The sequence below is a fragment of the Pieris napi genome, chromosome 1, assembly GCF_905475465.1.
Source record: "Pieris napi chromosome 1, ilPieNapi1.2, whole genome shotgun sequence".
NCBI classification, from domain to species: domain Eukaryota; kingdom Metazoa; phylum Arthropoda; class Insecta; order Lepidoptera; family Pieridae; genus Pieris; species Pieris napi.
The window spans coordinates 6,811,062-6,827,707 of NC_062234.1; the positions used below are offsets into that span (position 1 = coordinate 6,811,062).

At 32.5% G+C, this 16,646-nt stretch overlaps 1 protein-coding gene across 7 annotated transcripts in view; it reads right to left on the reverse strand.

Annotated features, from left to right (window-relative positions):
• Window positions 1-550: 550 nt before the first annotated feature.
• LOC125051712 overlaps window positions 551-16,646 on the reverse strand; it is a 45,624-nt gene continuing 29,528 nt past the window's right edge. For all 7 annotated transcript variants that reach the window (XM_047652277.1, XM_047652252.1, XM_047652235.1 and 4 more), the window contains 11 exons: window positions 14,336-14,510; window positions 12,039-12,167; window positions 10,721-10,866; window positions 10,351-10,567; window positions 9,675-9,949; window positions 9,347-9,528; window positions 8,433-8,624; window positions 5,021-5,180; window positions 3,253-3,377; window positions 2,609-2,778; window positions 551-1,145 (listed from right to left, as the gene is read on the reverse strand). In XM_047652277.1, coding sequence (XP_047508233.1) covers window positions 953-1,145; window positions 2,609-2,778; window positions 3,253-3,377; window positions 5,021-5,180; window positions 8,433-8,624; window positions 9,347-9,528; window positions 9,675-9,949; window positions 10,351-10,567; window positions 10,721-10,866; window positions 12,039-12,167; window positions 14,336-14,510 — 1,964 coding nt within the window. In that variant the 3' untranslated portion in view covers window positions 551-952. The remainder of the gene's footprint in view (window positions 1,146-2,608; window positions 2,779-3,252; window positions 3,378-5,020; window positions 5,181-8,432; window positions 8,625-9,346; window positions 9,529-9,674; window positions 9,950-10,350; window positions 10,568-10,720; window positions 10,867-12,038; window positions 12,168-14,335; window positions 14,511-16,646) is intronic.

Here is a 16,646-nt window from a genome sequence, read left to right on the forward strand (position 1 = left end):
CTATTGTGCTATTTACAATCTACAATTACACGTATCTACAAATAAAACTCATCTAAATGCAAATTATATTGAATCTTAGTAATATTAAATTAGCAATTATTTTGAGCTATGATCTACAATATTTAATGCTAAAAATTATGGTCAGCAATGAAAATACAAATAGTTGAAATAAATTACTTCTTTTTGTTTTAGTGCGCATGTATTTATTTTTTCGAGTTTGTTTTAATACCGTAATTGGAATGTAAAAAAAATATATATTAAATACTTTGATTACAATTTTATTTGAAAATGTGTAAGTAATAATAAATATTCATAGGTTTATATTGTAAGAACTGAATGAATCTACATCTCACTCCCTTTTAATATTTTAACTCCACTCCCGTCTCCAAGTATGTACATTTGCCAGTATAATATATGATATTTAAATAATGAAGTTGTTGCATTGCCACAAAATTCGTATTGAATATAACGTCAACTTAAAATCAACAATATTTCAGCTACTTTCTACATACTATTAAAATTATGTAATATAATTGATTTTTTTCTTCTAGTTGTACTAATTGACGTTTCTATATTATTCTATAAAAGTGGTGGTATAAAAAAAATTAACAAAGTGCTTCAAGACTGTCGTAGAATAAAAAAAACTGTTTTCCAATATCTAACAAAATAATATGTATAACAACATAATAAACAGAAATACTATACATGTATAATAGTACCTACATTTTTAAAGACCAGATAATGTTATTGTACGATGAGCTCTCTCAATATGAACTGTTTACCAATACATTTCCATTCCCTATTTGTCATTTACAATGTTTACCACTGATACGTCGACACAATACAACGGCAATATCGTTGGGTTTACGTGAAATATCGACTTCTATGTACAACCTATTAATTTAAACTAAACAAGTGGTACAAAAAGTTCATAGCCTAACATTAACTTGATTTATACTATAAAATGTTTTAGTAAGGACACGGGGTAGATTAATAATAGCACTGAGTGTGTTTTTAATTGTTGCGGTGATCGCGCGGAGGCAGCCGGCGCAGGAGTTGGAGGGCCGAGTCTATTGTTAGCGCGAACTACTTGTGATCGCCAACGCATTGTGTACAAAGGCTGCTGACGCGATAGAGCTACTAACCTGTACAAATAATATGACAATTGATAAATTAAAATAATTACATACTATTGCCATCTCATACTTTTTAAAATTCATCATACTTTTATATCTATCGTCTATAATATTATCATATTATGTTTAACATAATTAAATGTTCATTAAACTATTCAGTAACTCATAAATCGATATACCAATTTAGATTATGCACATTAAACTCTCTAATCAAAGTCATTTATCATGAATATTAATACGATCTGAAAGAGACGATTTTGATTGGTTAATAATTAATATGTATATATAAAAAGTTAATATATATGTAACTTGTATATATAGTTATATACAATTCGTAAATAGTGTTTTCAAGGACCTATTTGATTTTTAACTTTAAAATGTTTAATTAAACAAACTTTCCTTATGTTTAACTTAACAAAGTTGTCATGATTTACACGGGAAAATTCCATTTAAAATCCATCCACGTACGACACGAATTTCTAATACGTACAAAAAGAGCTGTGTACCGTGAAATACATTTTAACTGTAAAGGTATGCGCTTCCAGGGGCCCTTTCGGTAGAGTAACTTATTAAAGCTAGGAGCATTCATAAATAATTTAACGAAACGGATCTTTTTCGCTTTCTTTTGATAAAGATGTCGTTAAACTTGAAAGCACCCGTGAAAGGAAGATTACAATGACGTAATGCGTGCTTTCTTGTCAACTTTTAAATGCTGTTAAAAAGCTTAAAATATGCTTCTAACTTTGAGCTATTCGAAGAATTTACATGTAGACCTAAGTATCAAAATATATGTTTTCGTTACAACGCCTTACGCATAGTTTCATATATACCAAACCTAGTAAAACCGAATATGTTACAAAACTTTAAATTAAATGCTATGGTAAGTAGGATACGCTGTTGTGGTGTGATAAAACTTATTCAGAAGCAAAGCCGGTTTTAAAATTAGTTTAATAATTAAGTTTACAGAGCTTTGTTTCATTATTTGTAATTAGCCTAACTCAGAATTGGTACAATAAGGACGGAAGACAGCTAAGAAGGTGTATAAACTACATTAAGGAAACAGCAGATGGTATTTGGCAGAGAGTGGCACAGTGACTGACAGGAATGGCGGGATTTGGACGAGGCCTTTGGGCACACAGCCCTGCGATTCTGTAACTCACTTCTGAAAAGGTGGGAGCTTGTAGTTTATTGTTTATCAGAATGCCAAATCATAAAATGACTGCTTCACGACTGATTTGAGAGCGAAAGCCGATGCAAAAACCGCTGTGTGAGTTCCAAAAGTGAGTTACAGAATCGCAGGGCAGATATCTAAAAATAATGAGATGATAGATAGAAATATAAATATGTTGTGTAAAAGTATCTGAAATGAAAGGCTATTATTATTAATATATATTTTAAGATATACTAAAATCATCAATGTATATTCAGACACAAAGACAGTTATAAAATCAGGTGTTTTGTTTATTTGTTACCTGATGACAACAGTATTTAATCTCCAAGGCAGTGTGTATGTATGGTTCTTATGTCTTGCACAAAATGTATAAAGCAGGTCACCAGCCGAAGCGGCAAGGCCGCCCTCATTGTGGACACCTCTGCCTGACCATTCGTGAATTGTTATATTCCATGAACTGCACGATTTGTCCTAAGATATAAAAATCTTATTAATATAAATATAATTTAAATATTGTTAATTTACACAGTAGTTCATAGTATTGTCTTTGATTGACATAACCTTTACACATTTAAAGAAAAAACTTTTTAACGGATTAAAGTTATGTATTTTTATAAATTTACAACTATTTAACACCAGTGACCACGCACGCTGTAAAGCACGCGAAACGTCGGATAAATTTAAAATTATGTTAAATAGTTGTAAATTTATAAAAATACATAACTTTAATCCGGTTAAAAAGTTTTTTCGTTATACACAATAGTTACTAAATTAAAATTGGTTACAAAATGTTGCTTTAGGAGTTAAAAATGAAAATTTTGACAATATTTGTACATTGGTAATTTATTTATAGAAGGAAACTGGTTTAAAAATAATTAGTGAAAAACGTTACATAAATTCCAATGAAAATATTTAGTCAAATTGTAAAATAAATGGTCATTCTACCTGTTCGGAAGATATATCAATGAAAAGTTGTCGTTCGACGTTGGAATCTAGGACCCAGGTGCATTGCTGATAGAAAAATTCATTCAGACTGCCAGTGACTGATACATTGCGTGATGATATTTCACCTATCAAAAGAAGAGTATTTTTGTAAATGTTACATCTTTACAGGATTTGTATTTTTGTATGTTAGAATAATAAGCGAAAACTATTCAAATTATTTCACCATTAGAATACTACATTATCTCGAGTATATAAGCTACACTTATTTCCCAAATATGTCGGGAAATATATGGTCGCTGAATTCTATAAAATTTCTGCTTAAACAAAAGGTATTAAGAGCTCATTAAAAAATTTATCGACATCCGCTCGTTAACCACTAGTTCAATATTCGTTTAATGTTAAATTGTCTATGGAATGTAAATAAAGACGCATAAGCCGAAGAAATTAATCGTCCTCAGCTGCAACTACATAATTCAATTAACCCGCATAGCGCTGAAAAAAGGTGAAACAAAAATTGTACGGGCACGAATATGAAAATGTAGCGACAAGTCACCACAATAGCGACTATGTAATTGGAACTTTACGACCTTGTTCAAGGTTTTTTCGTCTCGTTCGTACCACGAGCGTAAAACTGGGTCGGGGTACGTAATTTTCTCGGACACGCCTCGCGCCATTCAGAACAATATTCCCTTCGTTCAGAAATGGAGATGCATAAATAGTGTGTTTGCTATTTTTATTCAAGTACATCATTCCTTCAATTTTTGTGATAACGAAGATACATTTACATGAAAATTGTTAATCTAATATATAAAATTCTCGTGTCACAGTTTTCGTTGCCATACTCCTCCGAAACGGCTCGACCGATTCTCATGAAATTTTGTGTGCTTATTGGGTATGTCTGAGAATCGGACGACATCTATTTTTCATCCCCCTAAATGTTAAGGGTAGTTCACCCCTAAATTTTTATTTTTATTTTTAGATATTTTTTCTGTTTTAAAAAATACATACAACCCCTAACTTTCACCCCTCTACGATCAACCCCTATTTTTTTTATTATACATGATATACATGGCAAAACGACGTTTGCCCGGTCAGCTAGTTCTCAATAAAATTTAATTAGTTAAAAATTTTACACAAAGAGACTATCTATATATGTCTATATATAAATAATAATAGTAGCTCATTTTCTGTTATAATTTTCCGTTTTCTCCGAGGGCGCGAATTGAACAGTTGGTTTTCGCGTGACGCCATTTGAGATGATGTGAGTTCATTTCAGATAAATTACCAATTATCCCTCGTCTCCACTGATGGAGGGTTGTAAAATAATACGTCATATTCTAGTTGTATGAAGACGTTAAAGCTTTGTTACAAAATTTTGAAATTTGGCTATCAAACGCACAGGCTACTAAATATCATTAAAAACGCTTACATTAAAATTCAATTATTTAACTATAATACGTATATTGTTTTAAATTCTCTCTCTCTTTCTCTTTTAGACAATTCACACCAATTGACCTAGTCCCATGCTAAGCTGGTGAAGCTTGTGTTATGGGTACTAGGCAACGGATATACATACATATTATAGATAGATATACATATAAATACATATTTAAACACCCAAGACCTAAGAACAACACCAAATGCTCATCACATCGCTGTTCGCCTCAGCCGGGGATCGAACCCGGGACCCATTGATTCGCAGTCAGGGGTACTAACCAATAATTCGTCAGATAGTTAATTCTAAAGGAAATATTTCTTTTGATTTTACCTGAATGAGTAGTATACGTGCGTTGGCCACACATAGAGTCATCGTTGAAGCTATAAGCCGCGGCGTAATCAAAGCCACGGCTAGCGTAGGTGTAATGCGCCACTGAATACTCTAGACGGAGGCTTGTCCAACTTCGTACAACCACGGGTAGCCAGGTGGACTAAAATATTAATAAAAAATTTATGGATTAGATTCAGATTTAGATTTAGAGTCGGGACTTAACGCAAACTAGTACGAGCTAATATACAACGTACACAAACGTAACTATGAAACTTGCCCTTAGATACGAGCTGTTGATCACTTAGTTCACACTTCAAACAATGAAATACGTACATATTTATTTCTAAGCACAAATTATTAAAAAGTAATTTATAATTTATATATAATTATAATAAAGATAAATTATTAATAACAAATAAACAATTATAATTCATACAAAAAAGAATGTTATATCAAAGTTTTTAATATGTAAAAATTTGCTCGTTACATAAGCGTAAAAACTATAGCAATAATATATCTTATTTGATAACCGTATCGAGACTTGATATAATAACATATATATCAAGACTCGATACGTGTCGGCAAATACAAAACATATGATTAGTTATGCAAAGAACCGCGGTCGAATATTTCCTCGAAACCTTTTATAACCGAACCAACCCGTAGACTTAATAAGTTGATTTTTTGCATACTGATAATAAAAAGTAAGGGACAGAACCCTAATCTTTTCTCTGGGGGAATGGAAATATTGGGGTTTACGTTCCAATACCGATATTGACTTAAATAGTTTACATAAAGGAAATTGGGTACAATAGGAACGCGGTATGCGAATAATGGAACAGTGCGCAGAACGTAGTTCGTCCAAGCATAATGTACGACACATGACATACCGCGACATATGACCGGAGCGATGCACAATACATAACCAACAGATTAATGTGGCTCTTCGTCCAAGAATGAAAGCCTAGTGCGGTTTATCATATTACACCACTGTCATTTGTTTATTTAAAATTTATCGTCACTTGGCTAGTATGAGAATAGGTCATTAAAAATATGTATTTATATTACTGATATTGTGGCAGACTACACAATCACTAATAATAAACGCCGACAGTAATTGCCATTATATTGAAATATTGGTTTTGTCATTGTCCAACTCTATAAATTATACAGATGAGAATGGCTTCCAAATATCTCGTCACATTTTTATTAGTTTTTCATGCGAAACTTTGTCACCAGAAAGTTTGAATATGGTTATCATTTAATTACTTTAAACGAGATGTGATTTTACTTTGTCTCGACTTTTTGATTAAATGATATACTAATAAGTAATATAAATAGATAAATCTGTAATTCAAGCAAAATATTTTCAGTTGTTAACTTGGCAAATTTTTATCATAACATTAAAACCTCATCAAACAATGATCGTAGAGGGACTTTTTCTTGTCTTCTTATACACTTTAACAATCCACTAATACTATTTTGGAATTGTACATTTTTATATTTGAACCATGTAAAAACTAAATACACATTTAGATGAAGGCTAATGTTTTAATAAAAATGTTTGTCTAATTTCTCACCACCAAGTGCGCTGTAAGATTTTACAGGTAAACAAGTACACTTATGAACGTCAATAAAGAAGTTAAATTAATTGTTAATTTACATTTACTACCAGTTCGCAAATCAAGAGCGTAGAGCGTGCAAGAAGAACTAAGTTTTGAGTCATACAAATTGTTTGAACTGGAGCAATTCAATCCCAAGGATTAGGATCATTTAAGTATTCTTCAAATTTATAAAAAGTTTTATTGATTACTTTACGTTTAACAAGGGCTTTGAATTTATTTAGTGACTAGTATTACGTGGTAAATCGACATTTATTACTTTGTCAAACTGATAGTACACCAGAAGTCTAGTTAAATATAAGATCACAGTATTTAATATTAAATTAAAGCACTTCCTGTCTTTACAATATTGGCAGCATAGTTGATAAATTATTTAGTGGTCGCTTTCAAGATGGCCCCTCATGCTACGGTCGGCCCGCGCTTTATTGCTATTACATACTTAATACTAACCCTCTTACTTAATTATGCGGACAGGCCGCAGCCGTATAAGCTAGAAAGGGGTAACATACACCCATATCGACATGGAACAATAATAATTATCCGGGGCACATTTTTTATTATGAACCGTAAATGTTTATTAATTTATTTTTTCGGACAATTTCTTAACAGAGTTTTGAGTGTCGCAATGGTTTGACTACTTTATTTCTGTAGAATAATATTTCAACAAAGCAAGCCTTTTTTTTATCAAGTTATCAATATACTAAATAAGTTATTTCAAAGGATGTAAACATGTATAATAAAGTAAAAATGGCGAGATTACTTTATCCAGTTAGTTGGTGTTGTATGTGTAGTAAGGGGCTTTGACCTGACGTAGCGGGTAGTAACGCGCGTAGAGGCTTTACTAAATCCTTAGCGTGAGCCTCACAGACATTTCAAAAAAGAATGAGCTTTATTTAAAGAACTGTAACTCGCATAATTAAAATAGCAACACTCACAAGGGAAATGTAATAATACCCAGAACCCACTATAGAACTTTAAATATTCCTGAGTACATATGGTAAATGAGGAGGTAACAAATATGAGTAATTACGTCTAAATATGCCTAAGTCGTTTTGGTTGTAAAATGTAAATGGGCGAGAAATATCTATATATAATAAAGCTTTAGCTAAGAAGTTACAAATATATATGTAATTTGTATAATTTTTTTTAAACAAGGAGTAAACGGTCGGCAGGAGGCTCACTTGATGTTAAGTGATACCGCCCACCCATGAACACACTCAATGTTAGCCATTTAATAAGAAAATGAGCTCCTACAGATTTGCGACAGGCCTTCAATCTGCCACGAATATATAGCTATGCACAGGTTTATAGGTATTCAGTTGGTAATAGTTTCAGTGGGTTAGTACAGACTATAAAACATATATTGTAACGGTACCAAGTAGCCAAGGCTATACATTTTGCTTTCTCAGGCTCTCTTAGTTTTATAAGCCTGGAGTTACACCCCGAGAGTATAGCCAGACGCAGGCAGTCTCTTTAAATGTTACATTGCATTCATTCGTTTCCTAGCAATTGACGAAATCACGGGAGTTACGCCCCGAAAGTATAGCCAGACGTAGGCACTCTCTTCGACTGTTACATTGCATTCATTCGTTACATAGCAATTAGCATTTAATTATTTAGCTAATATTCCATTGTTGTAAGGGAGTGGTTAATATAGAGTAAAACTTATATCTACTCTATAATTAAAAGCACCCCAATGAACCAGGAACCGTACAGTAATTATCCAATACTTAAACCACGAAAATATATAGTTTTCCTACAAGATTCCTATTTTAAAAAAAGCTGCTTACTTGGAAGTCTCCGCAAAGACAGGACAAGTGTGTACCATCCCCTGCAACCAAAGCGATGTGATCGTGGTAGTGTAGAGGCGTAGCGGAACGACACTCGCAACCAGCATCACCGCAAGCTGTACGGCAACCAGCCGCCCCAGGTACCACTAAATTCGTCGGCTCAGCACTCCACATCCGCTCCAAACGTTGAATCTAAGAACAGCACGTGCAATCTAAGAATTTGCTAAAGCCATTTCATTATTTTACTAAATTATTCTTTTTTCATATATATACATATATATAAATAATAATAATAATATAATCTTTATTTATTTCTCACAACAACTTACAAAAACTTAGGACATAAGCAAGTGACAGTTATATACTATTATAAATAAATAATTGTCTTACTTCTGTTTAGGGAAAAAGCTAGTTTGTGTGAGACTGATGCCTGCTAAAGGTAAGAGTACCTGTGTTACAGGTCATCAGGCCTCCACCACTTCGGATCGACAGGTCTTATACAATACTAAATATATAGTAGAGAAAAGTCTAGTGAGAATAAACAATCATTATTGCAATACTTATAGGAATACACATATAAGGAAACCACATGGGGTATGTGTGTATGCGTAAATTATGTGTATGTGTATCGGTGTGTCAGTGTATGTTTTATTACTTAAGTGTTAATCTAATAAAGCTAAAACTATTACTATATTTTATATGGAATTAATTGAATGATACATTATTTCATTTTCATTATTTCATTTTCTCGAAATGAACGTGTGACACAAAGAGGATAATATTACTCGTTATGGACAATAGTCAAATAAATTAACTAAAAAGTTCTTTTCGCATGGAATATTCAAATTAACTCAATCAGTATAAATCAATAACTAATTAAATTATAATTACTAGTTCCTTACATTAACACTTACCTCAATAGTAACACTTTGATTAGCAGCCGGAATAAAACGATGAGTGCACAAGAGTCTTTCTTCTATATTCCAAAATATGTGGTGTTGGTTTGGCGCTGATACACCCCCATGCGCAGGCGCAGCTAGTCCATAATGTGTAGAGGCGCATGTGGCATCCGGTGATACTGTTCCTTCATGTTGCTCTAAAAATTTTTTATATGAAACTAACAATGTTTCATATAACTAATGAAAACGAACCCAAAAACCATTCGAGTGCATATAGTTAAGATAACCGTTTGGCTTACCATTATACCTTTTTCTGCCAATTACGTTAGGTTATTGTACTTACCGTCATGAAATGCAAAGGCGCCATCGACAAACTCTTCTTCATCTGCACTTTGAGATGTTGCTCTTCGAACTAAGATAGTAAGGTTAGCACCCTTTGAAGTGACAGCTTGTCTAACTAAAAATCTTCCAGTAGGATCTCTAGCTTCCCTCACAGAGGGGCCACAAACTCGGAGAAGAGCTCTATCTCCTCGCTCATACCGATCGGCTCTATCACCTCTTCCACCAACTTCATGTAAACCCTCTAATATTTCAATGTGAGATCTACAACTTTGTAATCTGCCAACAAAATTATGAAAAATTAAAAACAGTTATTGTTTCAACAATAGAAAATCGGTGCGTCAGCGTTGGGTTCAATGTCAAAATTCATATTCAGGTTTTATGAGTTTCATTATATATCGTTTCTGTCGTAATATAAATATAATAATAAAGTTGCGGGTGATTTTTCTTTATGGATTTTTTTATCGACCTATTTAATATTATTTATACCTTATAAGAAAATATGTTTTTTCCATTAAACTAGTTTCCAATACTTAATATCTTGTTTAAAAAATTAACAAAAACATATTTTATTAATAATTTATTCTAATCTAACACTATCTATATAGCTCATAATTTACTTAAAAGTGACAAGTCATTTATCATTACATCAAGTCATCTCAAGGAAAAAATTATATTACCTTAAATTATAATTGAATAGCGACACTTGCACTATGTCTGTAGGGACACCAAGCAAGTGGATGGCACATTGCGTTCTCCATGCACTCGCTTTCGTATCGAAATGGCCGGACCTTACACCGCCCGGCCCATACCCACGTACACTTGCCCCACACCCAATCCTACCACTACTCGACAATTCGTTGGATATTGCGTTTTGATCTACTGGTGGTCGGTCGCCTGTAGAAACATGTTACCCACTTAAAAATGTACCAATTTAAAGTTTTGTCTTTCCAAATTGCATTTTAATAAACTGATGTTAAATTACAAAATGAAAGTTCAGTTAACCTTAGTACAAAGTAATAGTTAACTGAAATATAAATATAATCATACCGTGGTTTGTGTGATGTGTCAGGAAAGCTAGCGGCTGTGACGCGACTACAACTGTCGGTGGTGCATCACTAGACTCTGATTTCTCCAAAAATTCCAACTTCGCAATAAAACCATTGTAATCGTATGGTGGCACTACAGGACCCGAGCTGAACAAAGGATTATTATAAAAATATAATATTTAATAAATAAGTTATAACGAGCAAAATTTGAATTCTTTTTCCAGCAACACTAAACCACGACTAGTATAAATTATATTTCATAACAGATAATAGAACAGTTTTACAAAATAAAAACTTTAGAGGTGTCAAGGGACACCCGGATGGAACGAAATTCCTTTCGATTAATTTATATGTTTATTGGTATCATAACAGTATGATAGATTTTCTCGACACCAATCTTACGACGAAAAAAAAAGCCAACATCACGAGGTGTTCCCAGGCGGTCACCCATCCAAGTACTGACCTCGCCCGTCGTTGCTTAACTTCGGTGATCGGACGAGAACCGGTGTAATACAATAGCAAATAGCAAAAAAGTGTCGTGACAACTTTTTGTAAGAATTTTTTCCGTCTAGCCCCCTTTCACAACGCGCGATAAGGAACTTCGTTCCAAAAATAATTGCTAGTGCTGCGTGTTGTTCTAGTAGTTCTTGAGTTGTAATTTGTTAAAAAAAAGGCTCTTTCTGCAACAAATAATTTAAATTGTGTAACTTTATGTTATAAATTTTACTGCACCTGTGATTCAAATTGATAGTTTAAAAGGTATGAGTTCATGTTATGTGAAACAAATAATATATTTTGTAACATTTGAACAGTTATAAATAACTGAAACAAAGTTCAAAACGCAACTTCATCTACGCAAATATTAAACAACTGTATTCCTCTCTAGCCAGGTAATAGCAATTTCTATCTAACATTTTCTACCTAATACGAAATGCAACTTAATAAAGCCAAAATTCGTCTATATTTTGCAGCAAACCAATTTCTTTTATGTTACACATTTCACAGACACATTAAAAGAAAAATACAAGCGAGCTCTCATTATAATTTCACAATATCATTTTAACGTAATTTAACGTAGATTCTACTTTTCAACACACATCACGAATAATTATTTATTTAGGTAATTAAAAAGATATAACAATTTGCTCCTCGTTCTTTGATAGATATCAAACACTTCTAATACAATTTAATTATTATTTTAAATAAACTTCAACTCTCAAAAAGGTTTATTTGTGTCCCGACGTAAAATGTTAGGCCTTGCTCAGAACGTTACGCTTATTATTAAAATATAAGAGGTTGATATGAAAATAATACGTTACTTGAATTCCAAAAGTAAATTTGGTCCGGGATGCTCCAAGGTGGAGACTCTTTCCGAGCACAATGTTGCCAACAGGGGCGCGGAGGGTGAACTTCCGGCACGAAGCGTCAGATAGTCCGTCGTACAGCGGCTGTAATATATTATATATAAAATTCTCGTGTCACAGTTTTCGTTGCCATACTCCTCGAAACGGCTTGACCGATTTTGATGAAATTTTTTGTGCGTATCCGGTATCTATGAGAATCGGCCAACATCTATTTTTCATCCCCCTAAATGTTAGGGGTAGTCCAGCCCTTAATTTTTTTTATATATTTTAGACAAAAAAAATTAATTTCTATTTTTTTATGATACAGCATTAAAAAATACATACAACCCCTACTTTTTTCACCCCTCTACGATCAACCCCTATTTTTTTTCTTAATATACATGGCAAAACGACGTTTGCCGGATCAGCTAGTATATTATATATATAGAAAGGCTCAATTTTAATTGCCTTTTACGTGCTATCAAATTTAAAATGGTAAAGAAAGGTGTATAAACAATTGTTTAAACAATACAAAAACACACATTTCTTAATGATTTATGTTTGATACGATTTATTGAAAGTTGGCTTTATCAACTCGCTCGTTTAATTTCACTCTAGCACTCGTGTGAACTTTTATAGAACTTGTGAATAATGTGATTTCTTTAGATAATTTATTAGTTAAAACGTGACTAATATATATCGAGAGACGTGGCGGGTCCGATAGAATGCATAACCCCTTTGGTTTGGTGAATTATTGATGTATTTATACTTTAGAGGCATCCGGCTAATTGTGGTTGTAGCCCTCTGGGTGTAAACACATTACATTAAAAATGTAAACGTTCATTAATTTAGAAACATACATTAATTAATCATCGTTGCAAAATGACTGCGTGAACAACTAGTATAACAAATTAGGTTTGTACTCTTCCAACAGGTTACGTTTAATTACGACACAATAGTAAATAATTTTCAATTCATAGAAACGTATAGCAAATACCCTATTGAAAAGCAGTAAAAACGTATAGAACATCGCTGATGAAAGCCTCCATTGGTAGAATTTCAATTAACTTATTCACAAATGGAGTACAATTGAAAACATCAATTTAAGTTAATGGACGTCCCGCATTTCCAAAGTTGATTACTTCGATGTAAATTTTTAGTAAACGCTGTGCATAGGGGTGAGATGGGGTGACATTTCTTTTATTTACCGAAACTGATTGTTAGCCTTTCGGGTGGAATTTTTATACGGGCGTTACTAAAATACTTCCGACACTAGCACTATCTCCCGATCTACTTTTTTAAACGCTTTCCATATCCTTCTTCTTTTATAATCCTACTCCTTTAGTCTTATTGAATAAAAAATCAATCGACACCGTACTAGTACAGACAGTGAAATAAAGGTCAGTATTAATATAACTTTTTCTACAGAGAAAATATACGAATACTCTCTTATATTAAATGTTTTAATAACAATTTCACGATTTGTGTTCTAGTAATACCTGTAATTTTGAGCAATTACTTTAATAAAATAAAATTATTAAAATGCACAAACTGTTAGTGAAGCTCATACACGCAATAATCATATTAAACAAAAACGCTGATTTGATTTGCTCAGCAATTCTTGATAAAAGAAAGTAAATCGTGAAATTTGACCACGCGCCGTGAACTAAGCTAACAAGAATGAGAAATAACAAAAGCTAAAGAAATTTATTAACAAATTTACCCTCGAAATACAAGCAACGGGAAATGAAAATGCCAGGTAGATTTAAGTAAGTTCCTTCAACTAATTTCGACTGAATTAAGTCTTTAGACAAAATTAACAGTACTTTCGAGAAATCAACGTTTATTTTAAACTTTGTTCTAACCAGACTTATAAGTGAAAAGTTATTGATAACTTCAAACAGAAAAATTCTATAATGACAAAACATGGTATATCGTGCCAGAACGCCTGTTCAATCTAAAAAAAGTTTTCATTGAGAAAATTAATAAAACCCTTAAGACGGATATACTGTTAAACGCGTTAATTAACTGAAGAACTAAATGCAGGCATTTTTATTGTATCTTAGGAGTTATGGTAGGATAAAAAAAAGTGACACGCGACTATTTCAAGCGGGAATTTGCATACCATCGGGACCAGAACCACAAGACCAGAAGGTTTGTTGCCTAGTTCGCATTTATAAGTAAATCTTTGAGGTAATATCATTCTACTTAGTAGAAAATAAAAATAAAATTTATTGAACTAGATTAATTTATCATTAAACACATGAACTCACTTTCTCGGTAATATTATAGAAGTGAAGATGATTTTGACCCGCGTGTGTACAGAGTTTGTTGCGAACAGATATCGGCATCGTCGATGCGGTGGGTACAAGCCGGGATAACCAGGACTCGCCAATACACAGGAGCCCGGTGTCCGACACGACACGTCTTGATACAGCCAGTCGCAATCTGTTAGACACCATGTATATTACAAATCTATTACAGTGAACTATTATTGTTAACGTTGTAGCGATAGTTTATTGCGTTTTAATTATTAGCGAAAGAAACAAAAATCGACGTATTTCAGGCACAGATTCAAAATACGATACAATATTTAAATGTTTTTAAATCCGAGCAGTATACCTACTGAAATTTATTTCTATTATATACTCTTTTTATATATACGAGTACAGACCCGTGGTTTCAGTCGTAGCGTATTTTACCTATCCTTCCTCGATAAATTTCTAAATGATTTGGTCTTGATTGACACATCAATAAAAATTAAAACTAATTTAAATCTAGCCTAATTTAATAAAAATCATGATATACATAAGAATATCTAAAAGTATAGTACTTGTTATGAGTGGCACAAATTGTAAACAAACCTGATAAATAAGAAAGCATATATTTTATATAAATATATATGAAAGAAAGAATGCATATATTGGCACTTAAAACACAAAAATGTACACTCGTTTCTCCGATTAATTATAATATTAGAATATGATTTACGCACTTAAGTTACTAAAACTTTACTGTTGATTAATAATCGACTAACCAGTAAACAGCAAACCTCACAAGTCACAAATCACAAAGACAGAAAACGAATAGTGATTTCACTTTGACATTTTGACACATGATATACAGCTGTCACGTAAAAGTAAACCAATGAAATATGAACAAGAACTAAAATCATAGACACCGTTTAAAAAAATAAGAGTAGACACCAAATATTAAGACTTACGTGGGTGGTTTGCTATTATATAATCTATAACAATTGTAACACAGACCTAACTGTATTGAGCTGTAGTATCTGGATTTTAGGAGGCCATATTTGTTAAAATTTTGAAAACTTAAAAAAACGAACTCGTACAAGTGAAACACAGTTTAATTCTTGTGTTCTACTTAAAAAATTCCTGGATTAAAAAAAATAGATATACTATTACGTCTATTCAATACAATTGATCTATTATACAAATACGATGATAAAAAATTTACAAGTATAAAATTGATGTCTTCTGAGATAAAATATTAAAGGAACAATTTAGTTGTTTCATCAGAATTCTTATAAATGAGAGGTATTTTATGAAAATGTTAACTAATATTTGTAGAGACCGGAAGAGCGAGGTCACCGTCTAAATGATGTAAAGGAAAAGTGGCAGAAATAGCTAGTTAACAATGGCAATTTAATGCTTCATTGCATTATGAACTCGCTCTGCCAAAATGGCTGTGTTTCACTGGTAAGGGTCATTGCTATTTTATTTTTTCATAAAAATTCTCTTTGACGAAAAGTGGTATACAATTTCCTTATGTTGAATATATCAAAGACCATACAAATGACAAATAGAGATTAATGCAGAATAAAGAACAAAACACATAAAGGCAGGCAGGTTATTTTTAAATTTCTTTACGAAGGAAGAGGGCCAAAGAGTCCTCAAATACATACATTTTCTTTATATTTTATCTCCAAAACCAGAACGTGTAAAGAGTTTGAATGAACGTGAAAAGCTTTTCAAAAGAGCATCTAAACGAAGTAAAACGTGGCAAAAATGCACCATTTCAGCTTAGTGGAAACAATTTTCCGTATTCTCGAGCTGCCGGGGTTGTCACATCATCGCGTGCAATTTCAGTACTCACTGTTCAGTGTTCATATCGCACGTACCAGATAAACTAAGCTACAGTATTTCCCGTCGAGAACGTCATTATGGAAAATATTAAATTTCTAGGATCCATCCTATGTATATCCTCTTCTGTTTCACTTGACATAGAAACATTTATTACACGTGCAGTTCAAACTATGAATAAAACTTTTTAGGTTTAAATACTTTATGTCTCAAAAAAAAATGTCACTTACATGAGAATAATACTTTAGATTAACATAACATTTTATTTAAAGAAAACACTTTTTTACCGGATTGAAGTTATGTATTATTATAAATTTACAATTATTTTACATAATTTTAAATTTTTCCGACGTTTCGCGTGCTTTACAGCGTGCGTGGTCACGTTGAAAGTTATATCAATAAAAACAAAACTATGTACAAAACTTTTCATGTCCGTAATTTTTCAAATCGTCACATTAATAGACTACAGAATCAATTTTGC